This window comes from Buteo buteo, chromosome 18 (assembly GCF_964188355.1).
Source record: "Buteo buteo chromosome 18, bButBut1.hap1.1, whole genome shotgun sequence".
Classification (NCBI taxonomy): Eukaryota; Metazoa; Chordata; class Aves; order Accipitriformes; family Accipitridae; genus Buteo; species Buteo buteo.
In genome coordinates, this window is record NC_134188.1 from 7,103,822 (window position 1) to 7,122,800 (window position 18,979).

Below are 18,979 nucleotides of genomic sequence, written 5' to 3' on the forward strand. Positions count from 1 at the left end.
CCATTTAGGAGAAGCCAATTATTATTTACTGAGTATTGTGACTTCCTCAGTGATGAACAAACTTGATGCTTTCAGTTTTAAGGATTTGATTCTGTTCCTATTCAAATGATTGAATAAAAGTATTTCTCTTGACTTGAGAAAAGGGTCCAAATACCAGTTAGATGCAGACTTTGATGCAGTTACACAATAAGCTATCGATTAGGAAAAAAAGAGTGCTTCATTAAACATAGCAGATGTATGGCAAGTCTGGATTCTTGTTATCCTGATGTTAGTGACTGTCACTGCTGGAGTGTGCTGGCCCTGAGCTGTAACACGTTGTGCATAGAGCCCCAAGCCTCATGTTTTCTAATTATTCAAAGCCCTCAGTGAGGCAAGGACTGAGCTGTATAGAAGAGGAGGATGAAATGGTATCTCTGTAGACACTAAGCAAATTTTGCTATTGCTGCAACGAGCTGTCTGGCATGGAAACTGCTGGCAGCTGCCAAACCCTTATGCACCAAAGATGCAATTTAGCATTAGTGTTCACAAAGGTGTGACCAGTTTTCATTTCAAAACTGCTAGGCATATTCTAATTGGAGGAACAAGATGTCTTCAACTGCAGTAGAAACATTTTTCATCATTTGAAAATGCTCCCAAGGAGGTAAGTGCTTGTAGAAACAGAGACAAGGCCTTCTACAAAAAATTCAAGCTCTGTGTGGGTTCAAGCCTCATCAAAGCTCAACAAAAGGCTCTTTGATTCAGAAATCATGGTCTAAAGGATATTTGACAGCTATTCAGTGAATTGCCTACATAGGGATACTCCAAACAACTTGAAATGAGTAGCCACCACTAGAATCCTAGGTAAGACTCATTGTGCCGTGGAGCATCTGGATGGGAGGACCATCTTGGATGGGTTATCATTCTCTTAGACTCTAGACACAACAAATGTAAAGTACTTTCCCTCCGAAATAAGGGGAAGCAGTTCCATTCTCCACAAAGCCAGTAGAAAAGTGCATTATGTCCACAAGCCATGGAAAGGCCCTTAAGTTTCTTTCAGAGGACTGTAGATGGACTGAGTCCTTCATCAGGACTAAAAAGTTCCAAAAGCCATACTGAAGGCTCTGGTGGTATGGCCACCTTCTTCTGGCTATGAATATCTGCGTTGAGGAAAATGGAGAAATGACTTGGATAAAGCAAGTTTGACAGCATTGGTATGGCTAGCGCTAAAGGCCTGTCCTGTTAGATCAGGATGCAAGAACTCTCCCTCTTTCATCTGTTGTTAGAGTGGGACCTGTTGCTCTGGCTCATGACCAAGAAAGCCACATGGAAAGAGATGCACGTTGCACATTGCTGTGGGACTACGAGAAGTGGAAACAAGCAGATGTAACTCTAGGGCTCCTGCATGCGGTGACTTGCTCTCAGGTAGCTGAGCCTCATGCTGTATATGGCTTATGGAGCCAAAAGAGCATCAGATGACATACTTGGGATTTACCTCCCAAGCCTATATAATAATGATGTAGAGGTCTGCTGCTGTAGGCACATGGCCCTTGGAAATGAGGGTGAGGCATGAGGAACATTCATTCAGTTTACGATGAGTACTTCTAATCACCGGAATACAATCAATAACTGTAACTTGCATTTTCCTACCAAAATAGAAACTGACACACACATGGGTGCTCACTATATTGGGTCAACCACTCAACCACTCTTCATGACATGTCATGTCACTGTCTCTGCACCTTCTCAGCATTAGACTCAATTGCAGTCCTCAGACTCCTCTAGACAACAGAAATTAAACTTATGGTCTATGTATCAGCTAATAGCTGCACAGAAAGATGTGTATTTTCCTCTTTTGGGGAGAGATCAAATACCGGAAAGACAGGCATACCCACATGGTAGGATGGGTACAACAATAAAATCTCTAAGTTGATTCGAAAATTAGCTTTAACACTCAATTCAATTCAAGTAGCTCCTGTCTCAGGAGTTAATAGTATGTTTGATTTGTAATATCTGCTCCCTGAATATTCAAATTTTCCAAATATTAAAACTCCACACATGCTGTAGTTGCTGATTGGAACCTATAATGGTATTAACTTCAGAGTAGAGAGGATGCAGCATTTCCATTCAGGTAACACCTTTTCTTACTCAGAGGATACTTACATACTACTTCTAGGCCAGCCCGGGGAAAGACCTGGGCAAGTTCAGGCCGAGACATCATTTGTTGTGCCCCAAAGCTAGTTCAATTAATGGCTTTATAGATCCAGCTTTCACTGCAGTACTTCTTGCAGCAATTACTATTTAGAGAACTTGCTTTGCAAACAAGAGCGTACTGTTTCATTGAGATAATAGGACTGTGGGTAGAGATTGTTAAACAGCAATCAGCAAAACAGGATTGGTAATGAATCTGATGAAACTCTCTGTTTGACTTACAATATCTATTTTGGAGCTAAGTACGTGCTTGGTATAATAACATTACTGATGCCTCATCTCATTTTCTGTTGCAAGGACTCTATTTCCTGGGCTCAGACAGAGAAGGTTATCCGACTCTTCTTCTTAGGTGACAGTGGAGCCTTTTCTGTCAAAGACATTGGTCAAATCAGAGCCCTTAGCAACAGCAAGCACTCCTGGTATAGAAGTTAGTCTCATCTGGCTTAGGGCTGGATACAAACTAAAACACCCTTTGCAGATATGGCTAGAAAGTGGGTAGTAACAATCCCTGACGTAGAAAAGCAGATGGCCACTTTGAACCCAACAGTTTTGTAAGGACATGGCTATGAAAGATGCAAATTCATCATACCATTGACATGTGCTTAGTTTTGATGAGATTTCTTTCATAAAAGAGGATAATATTTAAGATGCATACTTTCAAGATATTTTCAGGTCCTCTTTGTCCTGATACATAGAATAACAGACTTTTCTTAAGTAAAGAAAGGTATTAAATACAACAGGTATTACTCAGGAGGAAAAAAAAGCTTCTGAAAACAGATTCAGTTTCAGCTTCGTTTCCTTGTTTGGCAAGGACCAAATTCTGTTGCTGGTTCTGTGCTGCACAGACATTTCAAAGCTGGATAATACTCGGCTAATAAAAATGCCATTACATCTGGCATTACATCTCCTGTGACCGATTTACTCAACATTATAAAAATAGACTGCTACTCCCACTGCTACATATCTTTCTTCAGGAACTGAGTTTTTGTAAGTTGGCTAATTCATTTTATTATATTAACATTTGTAATTATGCAACTTAGCTAAAGAAATGGAATTAAATCTTTTCCTTTGATTTGTAAAGGTTGTCAAAAGGATTTTCTTCAGAACACTGCATGATGTTTATTTCTTGAATTCCTCTGAGGAATCAGGGATATTTGCATGGTGTATGTGATTACACAGACTATGTATTGATTCAATATTGTAAATCCTATCATTTGTACTAGGGGACGTTTCATCTTATGGTCTCAGTGCTCTATGCCTTGTGTAAGCACACAGTGACAAGCATCTCTACCCTGACAGAATCTGCTGTCTAAATAGTCAAGATGACAAAAATGTGAGATGAAAAAAGGACAAAGAGATGTTGCATCCCTCACAAGCACTGTTGAAGATGTCTCCAGCTCCATGTGAAAGTAATGAATTAAATATTTTACCTTATGTTTTGTCTTGCAGCTATCATGCAGATTTATTTTAAAATTGTATTGTCATATTAAATAGCAACCACTGCAGTATATTGCAATTAAAACCAGATCATCTCCAGTAACAACCTAACCTCATTTTGAACTACCCAGCCTTCCCCTCATTTTAGTATTACTGATTGCATAAAGTATATGAGCAGAGTTTTGGTTACCTTTGCTAAATGCCATCATGACCACTTTTTTATTCATGGTACAAAAATTTATAGTGACCACAGAGATTTTACACATAAAACTATAATCACCTACTATGATGCTTCTCTAATGACATTATTGATAAGTGCACTTTTGTAACCCTTATCGAGCAAAATGAAAACCAAATCTTTTCAATTTTCCATATAGTACATCACAGCAAGCTCTACTCTAGCACTGACAATAATATAATCTTTAAAATAATGGCATAAATATATGCTATGCATCAATAAAATGGTATCTTAACATGTATTTGTATAAATTAATTACACAATATACCTAAAAATAACAGCAATGACAAAGAAATGAAATATAAAGTTGGAAAGGGTGAGAGCTTTTTGAAGTTCCTGTTGGATTACAATTAGAGTTTTTCTGACAATTTCCAGTCCATGCCCTACTCCATAGCTAGGACCTGATCATATATTTTCAAATATTTTATTTGGTTAAAGATGAAACAAGAAAATTTTTAAAAAAACAAAACAAAACTGTTTTGCGCTCATGAAATAAAATTTTCAACATAAAAAGTAAGGAGAAAGTTTTAGGGCAATTCATGAATTTCCCAGCACAGGTAATGAGGAGTTTTTAATCCAATTACACTTTCATTCTATATTATTTAATTATTATTACACTTCGTTCAATTACATTTCCCCCACAACTTTATGTATACTGAAATATACATTTGGAAAAGTTTAGTAAGCAGTCAGTACAGCTATGTATTAGGCAATTTAGGTATGGAGAAACACAAATTCTCAGAATCGTTTTGTCTGAGCAGCCATGAAAGCACAGACAAGGCTTTTAACTTGAACACATTTTAAAAGCCAAAGAAGAAATACTTTAAAATATATGAGACCATTGTACAATGTACACAGAATATATATGGAGATGTCACCTGGACGTTCATTAAAAAGGAAGAAGGACAACTATTAGAGCAAAAAATGAATAGACAAAAGAGTTGGAGGTTTTGGATCATTAAGTAAGTAAAGGCATGAAGATCTGATACAGAACTGTAGAAGGCCTTTGAGGAACCGAGAATATAAGGACTTTACGTTTACTTCTGTGGACAGGGCAAGTGGGTTTCTTAAACTAAAGGACTAACAATGGGAAAACGTATACTAGAAAAAAAGGAACGGAAGAAATTGTAGGAGTGGTCATGTGCTTCTAGAACTTACAAGCTCAGGGATCTGTAAAAACAGTAGTAAGGCCACTAGTAAGATTTTTATTACATATCTGAAAGTCTTCAAAGACCTGCAGAGAATGACATAAACCATTGGATTTCTTGTTAGTTCACACCAAGGGAAATACAATTGGTGTACAGCTTAGCCATAGGCTATTGTATGATTCTTTTGAAGAATGATACATCCAATTCTGACTCTGTCTTCTACATTCTGGTCCTCTATCAAAAACCTGTACAGAAACAGCCTCTTTGTGTTAAGAGAGAGAATCAATAAAACAGCAGAACTCCAAAGGTATAATCCAATATTAATACTCCCAAAATTGTCTGGCAGCCAGATCTCTACATTTTAGTAGAATGTACCTGTTTAATGGGTAAGTGCTTGTTACACAATATTTACTGTCCTTTCCTAGTCTTGTTGTGCTCACAAGTCCCAAGCTGGATGGAGGCCCTGTTGTGCTAGACATTGCAGAAACACACAGAAGGTATTTATTAGCTGCAAGTACTAACATGACACACAATACATGAACTGGAACATGACATACAAACAATTTAAACAAACGTATGTCTTGGGTACCCATCATCTGAGATCAATGGTTACTTTTCTGTCTCACTGATTTCTGCTGGAGCTTGGCAGGCTTAGGTCATTTTAGTGTCAGTCTCAAAACTGACATGTCCTAATAGTCTCACATGGAAAAATAGGAGTGCAGGGACTCTGCACAGTGAATGTTTCTGATCAGATGATGAGATTTCACACATGAATGCATATGCAATTATTTGTATATGGAGCACAGAAATGGGAATTAAACTCAAGTTGTTCATTTTCTCCATCTCGTGGTTATTTCAGTACACTGGGCTTGACGCTGGGTACTAAATTGCAGAGTAGGTGCACGCCACCGTGTATCCCACATCACCCCTGTCAGCACCTGTTTGAGAAAGTGGATTTTGAGCAGGAAAAGGCCTGCAGGAATCACTCCTGTAAGCACTTGGGCGCCTGAGATCAAGGCTGGAGCTCACACATAGGCAAGGTGCAATCAGGGTGTGCACCTGGATCCAGGCGCTGGGAAGTCCCTGGGTCCCACATTTTGGAAATGTTATTTGTTGTCATCAGTGTCCTCAACCTCAACCATTCTGTGTCAACTTATGTTATTCCAAGAAATGTTACAGTAAATTTTCACTGAGTATGTGAATCTCTGTAATAGTATCATTGAGTAAATGATGATCTAAACATATAAAGTCTTTTGGGACTTTTAACCTCTTCTATGAAGTCAGCTGATAGCACTAGGAAAAACAGATGAAATTTCACAGACAGAGACCTTTTTCAGGTCACACTTGAGCTACACAAATTGTAAATTTCACCAGCTTTATCATTTATCATTCCTATTTCCTACGTTAGAACAGCTCTGCTTGCTCCTGGGAGCAAAAATACAAGCCAAAACCCCAGGAAAATGTGCAGTTGAATGTTACTGATTCTGTCTGGGCTCAGAGGTGGTACATCAGACCATGAGATTAGAACATCTAGTTTTCCTTTGGCAGACTGTTTGCCAAGAGCAGCTTTATTTAAGTTTCCCTATACAACTTAAAATCAGCAAAGGAGAATCAGGAGCTGCAGCGAAGCCCTTACGAGCTCATCTGTCCACAGTTCTTAAACCTGCATGTATACTACAATGTCACTGTACTCAGATGTTTTAAAACTCTTTATCAATATTACAAATTATTCCAACAGTAAACTTAGATTTTTTTTTTCATTTGAACAAGTGTTCTTGCACACTTTTTTACATACACATGATTTGATTCATAATATAATTCAGATTAATCCAATGCTTTAAGAAAATACACTATATATATTTAAGTATATATCACACTACCGAGAAATCCTACTTTCTTTGATAACAGCTTATTTGCAGTAAGTGTCTCAATATCTTCCTTTTCAGCTATTACTCTTTCCATAAAACATTTAAATATTCACTGCCTGATAGAGACAATGGGAATGACTGTAGCCTGGTTGGAGGCAAATAATATTTAACTTAATGGAAAAATAGCAAAATACATCTGTTCAGGATTATTCAGAGTAGAAACTATGGAATATTGGTGTTCTGACATGAAAATATTTTAGTGAAAATTAGGATGAGAATTTGTGACTAATTAAATAAATATTTTATTTCATTTGAGTATTAAAAAAATGTAATATTCTCAAAATGGCAACTAATTCCACAGAGCATACACTGTTAATCATAAAACAGCATGGAAAGGCTGTACAAGTTCATTAGTGTATGTCTTTGCAGTGAAGGAGAACTCTTGCTGTGAATGAGTATTCTTTACCGTACATTTTTATTGCTGTCTAGTCTGGTTTTAAATGTTCCAAATGATTGGGCATCTCCAATTTAATAAGGCATGCTGTTACACAGTCTAGTAAATCTCACTGTCACAAAGTATTACTTGATTTTCCGTTAAAATTCTGCTTTCTTAATTCATCACATTCCTAGTTTCATATTTTTCATATTTCCTTAAGTAATTCCCTCTATCTTCAGTGCCAAAACTTGTGAAGTGCTTAAGTAGTTGATTACACAAGTATTTGATTATATAATAATTTAATTTCTTTTAAAATACATACAATATTTATAGAACTAGACCTGTATCATTATCAGCCAACTAATGTGTATATATAGTAAGATTATATATAGTTGGCTTTTCAACATTTTCTTATACAATTAAATATAAATAAATAGATATTGCCTTATAGAAACATTGAAAAATATTTTTTAAAAATGGATAAATTTTAAATTTGGTAAATTTATTTTATTATTGATAAATAATTTTAAAATATTTTTAATACGTTGTCTACATTCATTATTAATTGGCCATGAGAACCCAAGAAGATTAGCAGAGTGGTATGGCTGTGATAAAAGTTGCTGGGAACAGGTATATGGGTAGAGCACTCACTAATTACAAGTAAGCCAAAAGAAGAAAATACCTGTGAATAATACATGGAAAACCCTGTATTTGTTTGTTTTGCTGTAGCAATTGTCCTATGTATTGCAGTGCCAGAAATACGTGTGCATAAACAAGAAACTGGAAGTAAAGATCACACTCTAGCCTAAATGTGCAGAGACCTTCCCAATTCTCATTGCTTATGTCTTTATGTCCAGCTTTAGTGCGGGCCCAACAGCAGGCTAAATATTTGTCCTGTTCTTAGGAAGAACCATGCTTATAATATGCACTGATGGACTGGACATTGTGTGCTTGGCCCTCCATACACCAAGTTAATTCCTGTCATGATAAGGTGATCCACAGGATGTTTTAAGGCTTAGTATTAGGGCTTGACTTTCCTCTTGTTAGTGACTCAAACCCAAGTAAGATTTAACGTAGATGGCAGGAGAACATGGGATTGAGTGCAGATTCAAATCATGTTTGACTGGCAGTGCATCTAAAACCATAAAGACCTGTCTGCCTCTCTTACTCACAGAGTGCTTAAAATTTTTGTCAGAGAAAAACCTGTGCTACATGCCAAACTCCACACTGGAGAAAGGCAACTGGTTATCCTGGGTAACACTCTTGTTTCATGACTACCTGTCCTTATCAACATGAAATACAGCACAATTGCCTTGACCTTTCTTATTCCAGGAGACCATGATAACTGTGGCATCTACTAAAACCCATGGAAACATGGGTTTGTCTATCAGAAGCTAAAAAAAGTTAGGAATAATCGTTGGCGCATGACTGTTTCTGGCGTTACGATAACGTAGCATAACCAAATGATATCATAACTGAATTAATGTGGGGTTTCTGAATAAGATTTGCTAGTGCCTCAGAAATGGTCATCATCTGTTCAGATGCATTTTTCACACCTGAGTTTTAGAGTACTAGCATGACAATCTATGAAATTCAATAGTGACTTAAAAATTTTGGTCCAAGTCTTCACTGATTACAGTGTTGACATAATGGATCATTAGAGGTGAAGTTCTGAGGACGTGACTACTAATTCTCTATGTGATAGCAGGGTAGGACAGCTAAAGATTGTTATGTTCAGGAGAAAATGTGAAATCAGTCTCATGAACTTAGTTTTCTGTAAGGAATATAAAGATAATGGAAAAGTAAAAATGCAAAAAGAAAAAAACCCCTCAGAAATCACTGAGGCAGCAATGCAAGCAAAAGATAATAGTTGTGAAGTCATATCAATTATGTAACAAACTAAAAAGCCAAATACCTCTCGTTAAAGCCTCCTACAGAGCAGCTAATCTCTATAAAGCTTTCAGATGCTCAGTGTTGTATAAAACATTATTATACAGATTAGCTCAACACTGTCCAACTTTTCCAAATTGTTTGCCAGTCATTGACATGACTCATGTCAATATGGAATTTATATGTTGGGCAATTAGTATGGGAGATACTTAATAATTTAAGAATCAAATCCCAAAATATAGATCCTCAAAAGTCCTGCTCATTCATGCAACAGATCTAGGCATACTAATATTCTTGCAATTAAATTATCTGATCACCATTGGACATGAACAAAATCAAAATCTCAGAAGTGACTATCTTATGAATAAAGTCTACAAGGATAAAGAGGGGCCATGTGAAGAGGTACTGATGTCCTTTTACTTAAGAACAAGTGGTTGCAGGACTCAGCTGGGTTGCACTCCCAGATTAAAATTCCTCCTTTCCCTGGAAAAATCTGATCTTATATCTTCTCCCAGAGATCCATGCTCTAACCAACAGATTATAGTACATCTGATGTTGGTAATCTTTTACTCTCTCTTTTATTAATTTGCTCTACTTCATATAAATTCATTAAATATTAACTGGAGCAGAAGCTACAACAGAAGCTTCTGCCTCCAAGGTGAGTGCCATAATCATCTGACAGCTAAAGCATGTGTTATCTCTAGTCCAATAAAAAAATCAGTTTTTCATTATAAATCAAAGCAGTTTCAATTAGATAGACTGAGAAATGCCCAGTTCTATAGTCTATACCACAATAAGGATTTGGAAAAGAGTAATGAGAGTAAGGAGTATTCTTGCGTTCAATATATTCAGTATTTTTCTAGTTAAATATTTTAGGATCTGATAGTGTCTAAAAGGATGAATTTTCATCTGATAGCATCTAGTCTAGTATAACTGATGGCCTTGAAATGAAAATGTTATAAGCTAAGAGTCAGTGGAGCATTTTAAAATTACACAGTCATTTTAGTCAATTAAGACAACAAGGTAAAAGAGGAATATATTTTTTCCTGTGAAGCATTTATCTTCTCTTTGTCAGAAGCATAAGGAAGATTAATAATGAGTTTTTCAGAGGAAATCACTAGTGTATTATTATTTATAGAAAGAAAGATATTCTGTCTTGGCAACATCAGACGGACAACCACAAGAGAAAACTTCTTAAAACCAAAAACAATAATGAAGTTTGTTAATATGTCTCTTCTGTTGGGAAGCTCAAAACTGGAGGCTGTATTACATGTGTGTCTAATGACTGCTGTGTAAACGGAGATAATTACTTCCCGTGGTCTCTGGCTCTGCCCCTGTTCACTCAGCCCAATGTGCTGCTGGCCTTCGTTGCTGCCAGGGTCACTGCTGGCTCCTGCTCAGCTTGCTGCCCACCAACCCCCAGGGCCTCCTCCATAAAGCTGCCCCCAGCCAGGCAGAATCAGCCTGTGCTGGTGCCAGGGGCTCTTCCCTTCCAGGAGCAGGACTTTGCATTTGACCTCCTTGAATTTCATAAGGTTGGACCATACCTTCAGCCTGTCTAAGCTCCTCTGAATGTGAGCCTTGAAAGTATTGAATGGTACCCCCAAATTGGTATAATCTGCAATCTTAGTGAGCAAGCATTCTGCTACCTCTTCTAAGTCATTGATAAAGTTGTTAAAAAGGACCAGTCCCAGGATAGACCCCTGCAACACTTATTACTGGCCTCCATGTAGAGTACAACACATTAGTAACTACCTTCCGAGCCTGACCATCCAACCAGTTTAATTTTTTTTACTTATCTGGTTGTCCACCCTTCATGGCTGTAATGTCCTAACTAGGGTACAAGAATACTGTGGGAGAGCATCAAAAGCCTTGCTGAAGTTAAGGTAAATGACATCTTGTGCCCTCCCATTGTCTATAATTCCAATCATTTTATCATAGAAGGTAATCGCGTTAGTCAGGCATCATTCACCCTTGGTAGATCCATGCTGACTGTTCCCCATTATCTTATTCTCTTTCATGGCCTTGAAATGTCTTCCCAGAGGACTTGCTCCATCATTTGCCCAGGGACCGAAGTAAGGCTGAGCAGCCCATAATTCACCAGACTATCCCTTTGGCCTCTTTTTTTGAAGACAAGTGCAACACTTGCTTTCCCCCAGTCATTGAGGATCTCCCCAGTCTCCATAACCTCTCAAATGTGGCAGAGGGCGACTGCAAGAGAATCAGACAGTTCTCTCTGCACCTATGGATGCAGCCCATCTTGTGGCCCTTTGTCCCTTCTAAGTCTTAACTAAAGCTGAGCTTTGGCTTTCCTGGCACAGGAAGCCTCACACATTTCCTGGCCCAGACAACATTGCTAAATTTCTTCCTTGTAGCCTGTCCTTGCTTCCAACTCTTCTATACTGCTTTTTGCATTGGAGCTCCATCACAAGTAACCTGCCTAGCTAAGCCAGTCTACTTATCTTCCTGAGTATCAGGATAGATCATTCCTGCATTTGGAGGATACTGTTCTTAAACACCAACAAGCTTTCCAAAGTAATTTTACCCTTCAGATCTGGCTCCCATGGGATACCCTGAGCAGCAGATCCAACTGTGTGCCATTCTTAGCTGTCCTACCCAGAAGTTATCCCTGACACCCTCTAGAAATCTTCACTGCTGCCATCCTGCCATGTTTGTCCTTTCAGCAGATGTCAGAGACATTAAAGTTCCCCTCTTTCAGACCTATCGGACCCTTCAGAATTGTTCACAGGACTTCTGACATCCTCACCCTGTTGCAGCCCTAAATCCCTTAAGATTCTTAGTTTCTAAACTCTTAGGACTAGCAGTCCCCTTTAGTTCTCAGAAAGCCTCAATATGTTAAAAACAAAACCTGGAATTTCTATTTCATGCAAAACTTTGATATGTTATGTCCAGGGGAAAAAAACCTCAAACTCCATTTTTTTCCAAACTTTCTAATTTTCATGCAAAACTAATTCTAGTTTTTAAATTACTCTATTTCACCTTATTCAGGATGCTCAAGGCATAACTATTTGATTCTATCTTCTCTAAAACAGCTGCATATAATGAATCCACAGCTTTCTTCTCTCACCCCTCAAAAAAACTTGAGACCCTGTCCCCCTGAACTCCAGGAGAGAAAAAGAAAAAAAAGAATGAAACATATCTTATACCTGTGTATCAATCTGCACAACTTAGGGCTGCTCATATGTTATGTAATTGGGGCAGTATGAAAAAAGGAATCTATTCTCTATTTGGGTTGTCTCCTTTCAGTCTAGATTTTATGAAATGAAATGAAATGAAATGAAATGAGATGAAATGAAATGAAATGAAATTCTGTTCTATTTAGTTGTATTCACTTAATGCCAAAGGCCTCTCAAACAATGGAGTTTAGAAAAGTCTCTATCTTTCCACATCCTTCCAAATTTCTACAGGAAGATTAAAAGCTATTAATCTTGCAGCATATCTATGTCTGGTTCACGTTCTACTTTATCAGCTTAGCTTGTTTGCTAGTATTTATCATGCTGTCTGTTTTTTTGGGTTGAGATAGGAGATGTGTGCGTGGATTAATTCTATGCCAGAGTTTGTTGAAGCTTTGTTCATAAGTTCATTATCATTTTAATCTGGATCTACGAATAGACATAGCACGAGATTTTTGTATCCTTCAAGTTATTATTTAATGAAAGATTTAAGGATGTTTTACAGAAAAAGAAAACAATTTTTATACTACAAAAGAAACTTTGATGTCTAAATAACAATTTTGTCAACTTTGAGTGGGCTCATGAAAGGGCTGTGCTATAGAACTATGCCAATCCATCACTAAAGCACCAACACCCCTATGCACTACACTGCAAAACTATTTTCCTAATAAAACTAGATACTACAATCATGTTATGTTTAAGGTTTTCTTTGAGCATAAACTCTCTTCAGAACTGTACTATAAAAATATCTTTTTAAATGTTTATCATGTTTTTTCTAAATATATCAACCTTAGTAAGAATAGCACTTTTCTTGTATTATTTTACAGAGAAACAGTTGTTAATATTTTATTAGCTATTAATATTCTAATATTAACAGGGATGAGATTTTCATGTATTTTTTTAAAACTAGGACTGAATACTTTTGAAGTATTACCTAAAAATAAAATATCTATTACTAATATTAAACATAACAAGTAGTGTAATCTCTACCTAATATACCAAGGACACATAATTAATAGATATAAAAAGTGTTATTACAGCTGACAGACTAATATTTGCCAAATAACTGATGGCTACATAGGATAATATTTCACAATTACTTTTAAACTCTTCCCAATAATGGGAATGTTTAATTGGATAAGTAGGATGTATATGAATCAACTCATTTCCTAAATAGCAAATACTTGTCAAGCTTAGAACTCAAGAACCATAAAAATCTGAGAATATATTGTTACCTCTCTCTTTCAAACAATACCCCCAAACTTGGAAACAGAAATACTTAATTCCACTAGGAACAGGGCTTGATGATAGTGTTGATAATTTCTACGACTGTTACACTCATTCTTTACACTTGGCATTTCCTTGGACAGAGGAAAGGACTGTGATGCTTCAAGTATACTTCCAGACTTTGAACATGCACTTAACGCCTATACTCTTTCTTAGACTTTTCTTTGAGGCTAGCAGCACTTCTCTGGATGACATTTCTGGTATCTTCAGAGTTACTTCTTGTCTTGACAGAAATACTCTATTAAAACAATAGCCAGCAAAAAAAGTTCTCCCTTCTTAATGACCTCACACATACTTTTGCTGAGGATTGTGACATACATGTGTACTTTGCACAAATGTTCTTATAGCTGATATTTAGCTGAAATATAGATATTTCCCTAAAATTACCCCAAATGAAGGAAGGCATTACAGTTAAGTCACTATTTAACCGGGTATGTCAGGAACATAGATTCTTTAACTGAGAATTAGGAAAACCCCTATAACCATGGCAATCACAGCCCACCTTGTGAAAGAACGTAAGCCTGCACTACTTGAGCTGTTATTCCACTGCTCTTGTTGCCAAGGCAGAAGGCCACTGTCCCTCAGCAGATCAAGGCATTTGGTGTCTTCCTAACAGATAACTAGTAGGAGATAGGAGTTCCTAGAAGTGGAGTTTCTGATGCTATTTTTGTAGTCCTGACCGATATTAGAGAAGAAATACCCAGTTTCATACAAAGAAACCAAACCAACAGAAAATAATTTTTAAAACTTCTTAAAAATATAAACCTGAGCCACACAGAAAACAGTTTTAATTTATTCATGTTCTCTGTGATACATGATGTGCATCTTCTAAGTGCGCATCTTCCATGTGAACTGCATAACAGAAGAATTATATGTGATCTAAGATGTTCTGCATTGTAATCTCTATGACAGTAACTGTGCTGAAAAGAATTTATGTGGGTGAAGAAACGACAGGAATTCAAGGACTAGCAACTATATTAGTAAGCAGGACTTAAAATTAACCTACTTTTTAGTAAGAGAGAGTATAGAAACGCTTCTATGAAGATAAAATGGCCTTCAGTTAGTGACAGAGGCGTAATAATGATAGATAATGGGAACTTTAATATAACACTTTCTTCAGTAGCGGGGGCAGAGCTGTAGGAATTTACTATTATTGTTTTTCTAGTAAGAAGTCTATTCAAATCATCTCTGTATCATGACTGCATGTTAGGAACAAATTAGCTTAGCTTCAATATTCACTGATGCATTTTATTGCATTCTGACTAAAGCTACATCTTACAGACTTATGAAAGTTACCCTTTAATCTACCACACAAAATTATATTATAAATATTAAAATATATACAACAATGGAAAGTTATTAACTTTATTCCTGAATAATATAGCTGCTTAGTCTCAAGCACGAGGTAGTAATAATTACCTCTGAGCTGTAATTAACTGGGCAAATAAATTGTTAAAAATTTAGATGCTGATAAATAGGAGAAGGAAGCTAAGAAAAACCAGCAACTGTCAGCAATATTTTAACACTAAGGAATTCTGTATGAGATAAAATTACAGCAAACACATCTATAAAATACAAACAGAGCCTATGAGACAGCAGTAAAATACATTCTCCTAGAATGGTTAGATTCACTTCAATATAAGGTATCAACAACCTCAGTATTTTGAAGATTATTACCAATACAGAAATTACAGATCAGGAAGTACATTCAAAGACAGATATTTCTTATATGCTTTCAACCAAAGTACAAATTACAGTTGAGAAGGAAGAAAAAAGAACCATCTATTACATGCAGAGAAGCTGATGTACATACAAAATAAGTGAAGCGGTAAGGTAGGGAAGAGAAGAGAGTAAGAAAGGAATTTAAAGAGGACACTTACTGGGGAAAACCACATCACTTTAAGAATCCAAATTGTCAAAGAAAAATTCACAACGAGGATGATAAGCAGAAGGAGAACAAACAGGTAGAGGCAACGCTTTCTCCAGCCATAAATTCCAATTTTGTAGACATATTCATTCTTCGGCCTCTCTAGGCTAGTGCCTGGTGTTGTTGTAGTGTATTGTTCACGTACCATCTGCTATGTAAAGAAAAAAAGGGACTGCTTAGTTTTTGAGTTAAATTAAAAATATTTATATAAAACCTCAAGGAAAATATGCAGATATAATTGTAATATCAAGTTACTAGAAACTAGAAACTCTTATCAAGTTTTACCTGGAAAGCATTTTCAGCATGTCCCATTCAAATTACACCTTACTTTTTGGAACACACAATGTGATGTTTTAACATATGAACTGCATCAGTTGCCATTTTCAGGAGGCTTAAATTTATTTTATCCTATATAGAATGGCAACACTTCTTCCCATTTTTTATAATATTCTAATTCTCCCATCACAAAATGGATGGATCATATCGATATCGAAGTGGATAATCAGTGGCTCACAGAACAATATTATTTTACTGTAAAAATAGTTACAAGTGGTAATGGTAATTTGTAAGCACAGGTTTAAAAGCACTTCCACATATTCTTTCCTCAATTCAGTAATAAAATGCATTCTTTGTGTTACGAAACTTAACTGTGTATCACTGGAATGCCAAAATATGTTAAGCTTCAGAATCTGTATATAAAGAAATGAAATGGTTCTTACTAATGTAAAAGAAATAATGATTTCTCAGTTTATCAGATATTCATATTTAAAGATATATTAGCAATAAAAACATTACTTACTGGGTTTAAACAACTTCTTTCACTTTATATTAAAGTTCTTAAAGAAGCATTCTTTGAATTTAAAGAAATCTTACCAGACTGCACTTCCTTAAAACATGAGGATATTCACTAACTTCTACTTTTACAGCACAGAGATTACCAACAATTCAAACCATTCATTAAAGCTTACAATTTCAGCCAAGACAATAAAATCTCAGCAGCTAAAGCTGCTTATCTAGAACAACAATGGGCAACATCTGTCTCATTTCCACTGATATAAAACAAAAAAAACCCCCAACCACGGATGTTCAAAAATAGGTATAGTAAGTGCAAGCACTTCCCACGAGCCAGGTATATCCACAGGCATCTTACATCCAACAACTGGTCAACTTTTCTGCAACATAATGTTCCCAAATGAAAGTGCCCTCAGACAGGTTTCACACAAGGTCTCCTCTCAATTCTGAATTTACTCCTGGGAATGAGATCACTGTGCTCTGCTCACACAACTTTCAAAACATGATTAAATTACATCCTTGCCCAGCTGCTGAATTACTCTAAGTCGTTAAAGAAGCTCTTTTCAAGTCTCCTGCAGAGCCATCCTGTGTCTGTAACAAGCTTGTGGCTCTCAGTTCTAACCCTAATGTTTAGAAAGATGTCATCTTTTGTTCCTGTAGCTTCCTATCAAACTGCAAGACAGAGAATGCAATATAAGTTTACAACTGAACAGAAGTTCATGCATTATTTGTTTGGATATATGCAGCATTCATCTTATTTCTGCACTTCCATTCAAAAATCTTTTAATTTATTGTTTGTTTATATTAAAAAATGAGACTTGCTCATCAGCAGTTCATAGTGTAACTATGCTACAGCCATTATGGGACAATATTTTAATTAATTTTTTGCTGCTATCAGTCTCAGTTGCTCAGGATACTATGTATACAAATCTTTTCATCTGCTGAAAATAGTATAATGATGTATTAGTGGAGAATCATAGATTTTGAAATCACTTGGCTTAACATTACTGCAAAACATTGTAGATTTACAAGATGCTACTTGATATTCACCACATAAACTACATTTGTTTAAAACTATCATTATATTTTTCAGTTCCGTGTATTACTCAAGAACCTAGTACTGATTATAGGATACTGTTTATATATGATTTGCAACTATTTTTTTTCTGTTTTCCTGCTTATCATTGTATAACAAAACCATATCAAACCATATCACTCACACAGAAGTTGCCCTTTATCTTAAACCTACTTTACCATGTTCTGCCAAGTAAGACAAATTGGGACATTTATACATACAATGGGTTTCATAAAATGCTTAGAAAAATCTTTACACTTACTTCCACACACTTCTCTTTAACGCTGTAACTTACAGGATAGGATGCAGTAACTGTTATCTGGTGACACCAACAGATATACTTTGAGAAATAACCCATACAGTTCTTGCTCAGGTATAGTACAACTATCTAATACCCTAACATAGCATACCCTCTGAATTTCTTACTGTTTCCTTCTTTACACATACTTGTTAAGTGTCAGTATAACAAGGAACAAGACAGATGACAGCTACAGAAATTTCCATGGTAACAGAAGCCCCCTTCACGAGACAGACTGTGGGTTTTTTTTGGAGATAAATAAAAACCATTTCTAAGAACACTTAAAAAGTCATTTCAATAGGGCTGTGGGAAAATGGACCATTCTTCAGAAACTGCACAGTCTCATGAAGTTAGCTGAACCTTCAACAACAAATTTGTAACCTGTGGCATCTAAGCTTTGCCTGTTCTTTTTGTTGCTGTTTGCTACATCTTCAAGGTAAATTTCACAGTAGAAACATCAATTGATAAAGAGTAAATTAATTCTCATATCATCATGTTTTTATGTCAGTCTCATCACAGTGGTCTCTGAGGTTGCGATTCATCTCACAATGTCAGACACCAACAATTTAGCCTTCAATATCTGAGACAGTCAACCTGGATTCCCTTTATGGTCAATGGAGAGAAACCTACTCCTGCTGGGAATTATTTATCTGACTTTAGATGTGTATTTTAGACATCCAATGAACTGCACCTTAGATGTATTTAACTTCTCTCCATAAAATGAGAAATAAAGAGAGCCTGGGATGACTTTTTCATATGTACATACCTACATTTTTTAGGCATAAGCATTTGGTCAAATTAATTCCAACCAGAATGATTTCTAGAAGCATGTAATTTAACAAGAAGATAGGATTCTTTTGATTCCTGTTCTCCATTCCATTTTTACCCTGTTGTAAAATGTTTATTGTGTGAGTTGAGGGTTTTATACATAATGTATTATGTAGTGCTGTTTAATGAAGCGAGGTCAAAATCCATTATGCATTTCACCAAAAAGCCTATGAATTTTGTGATTGTTTTCAGCCCTTCAGAAATTCCACAGGGGACATCTCCCAGCACAGCATTGTTCCCTGCACAAATTATTTTGTCTAACAGAAAACAGTTTTGTTGTTCCTGAGCATTATTAATACTGCCAAAAATTGCTTTGGTCCTAGCAAATGGGTAATGCTCGCCTAGACAACTAACTGCTTTGAAAAGGATTAAAC

The 18,979-nt window shown here is 36.3% G+C and overlaps 1 protein-coding gene across 4 annotated transcripts in view; it reads right to left on the reverse strand.

Moving 5' to 3' along the window:
* SGCG (sarcoglycan gamma) overlaps positions 1-18,979 on the reverse strand; it is a 153,323-nt gene that overhangs the window by 58,063 nt on the left and 76,281 nt on the right. For 2 of the 4 annotated variants that reach the window (XM_075050731.1, XM_075050733.1), the window contains one exon: positions 15,566-15,760. In XM_075050731.1, coding sequence (XP_074906832.1) covers positions 15,566-15,760 — 195 coding nt within the window. Of the gene's footprint in view, positions 1-15,565; positions 15,764-18,979 lie in introns of all 4 variants that reach the window. The other 2 variants (XM_075050730.1, XM_075050732.1) reach the window with 1 other exon arrangement.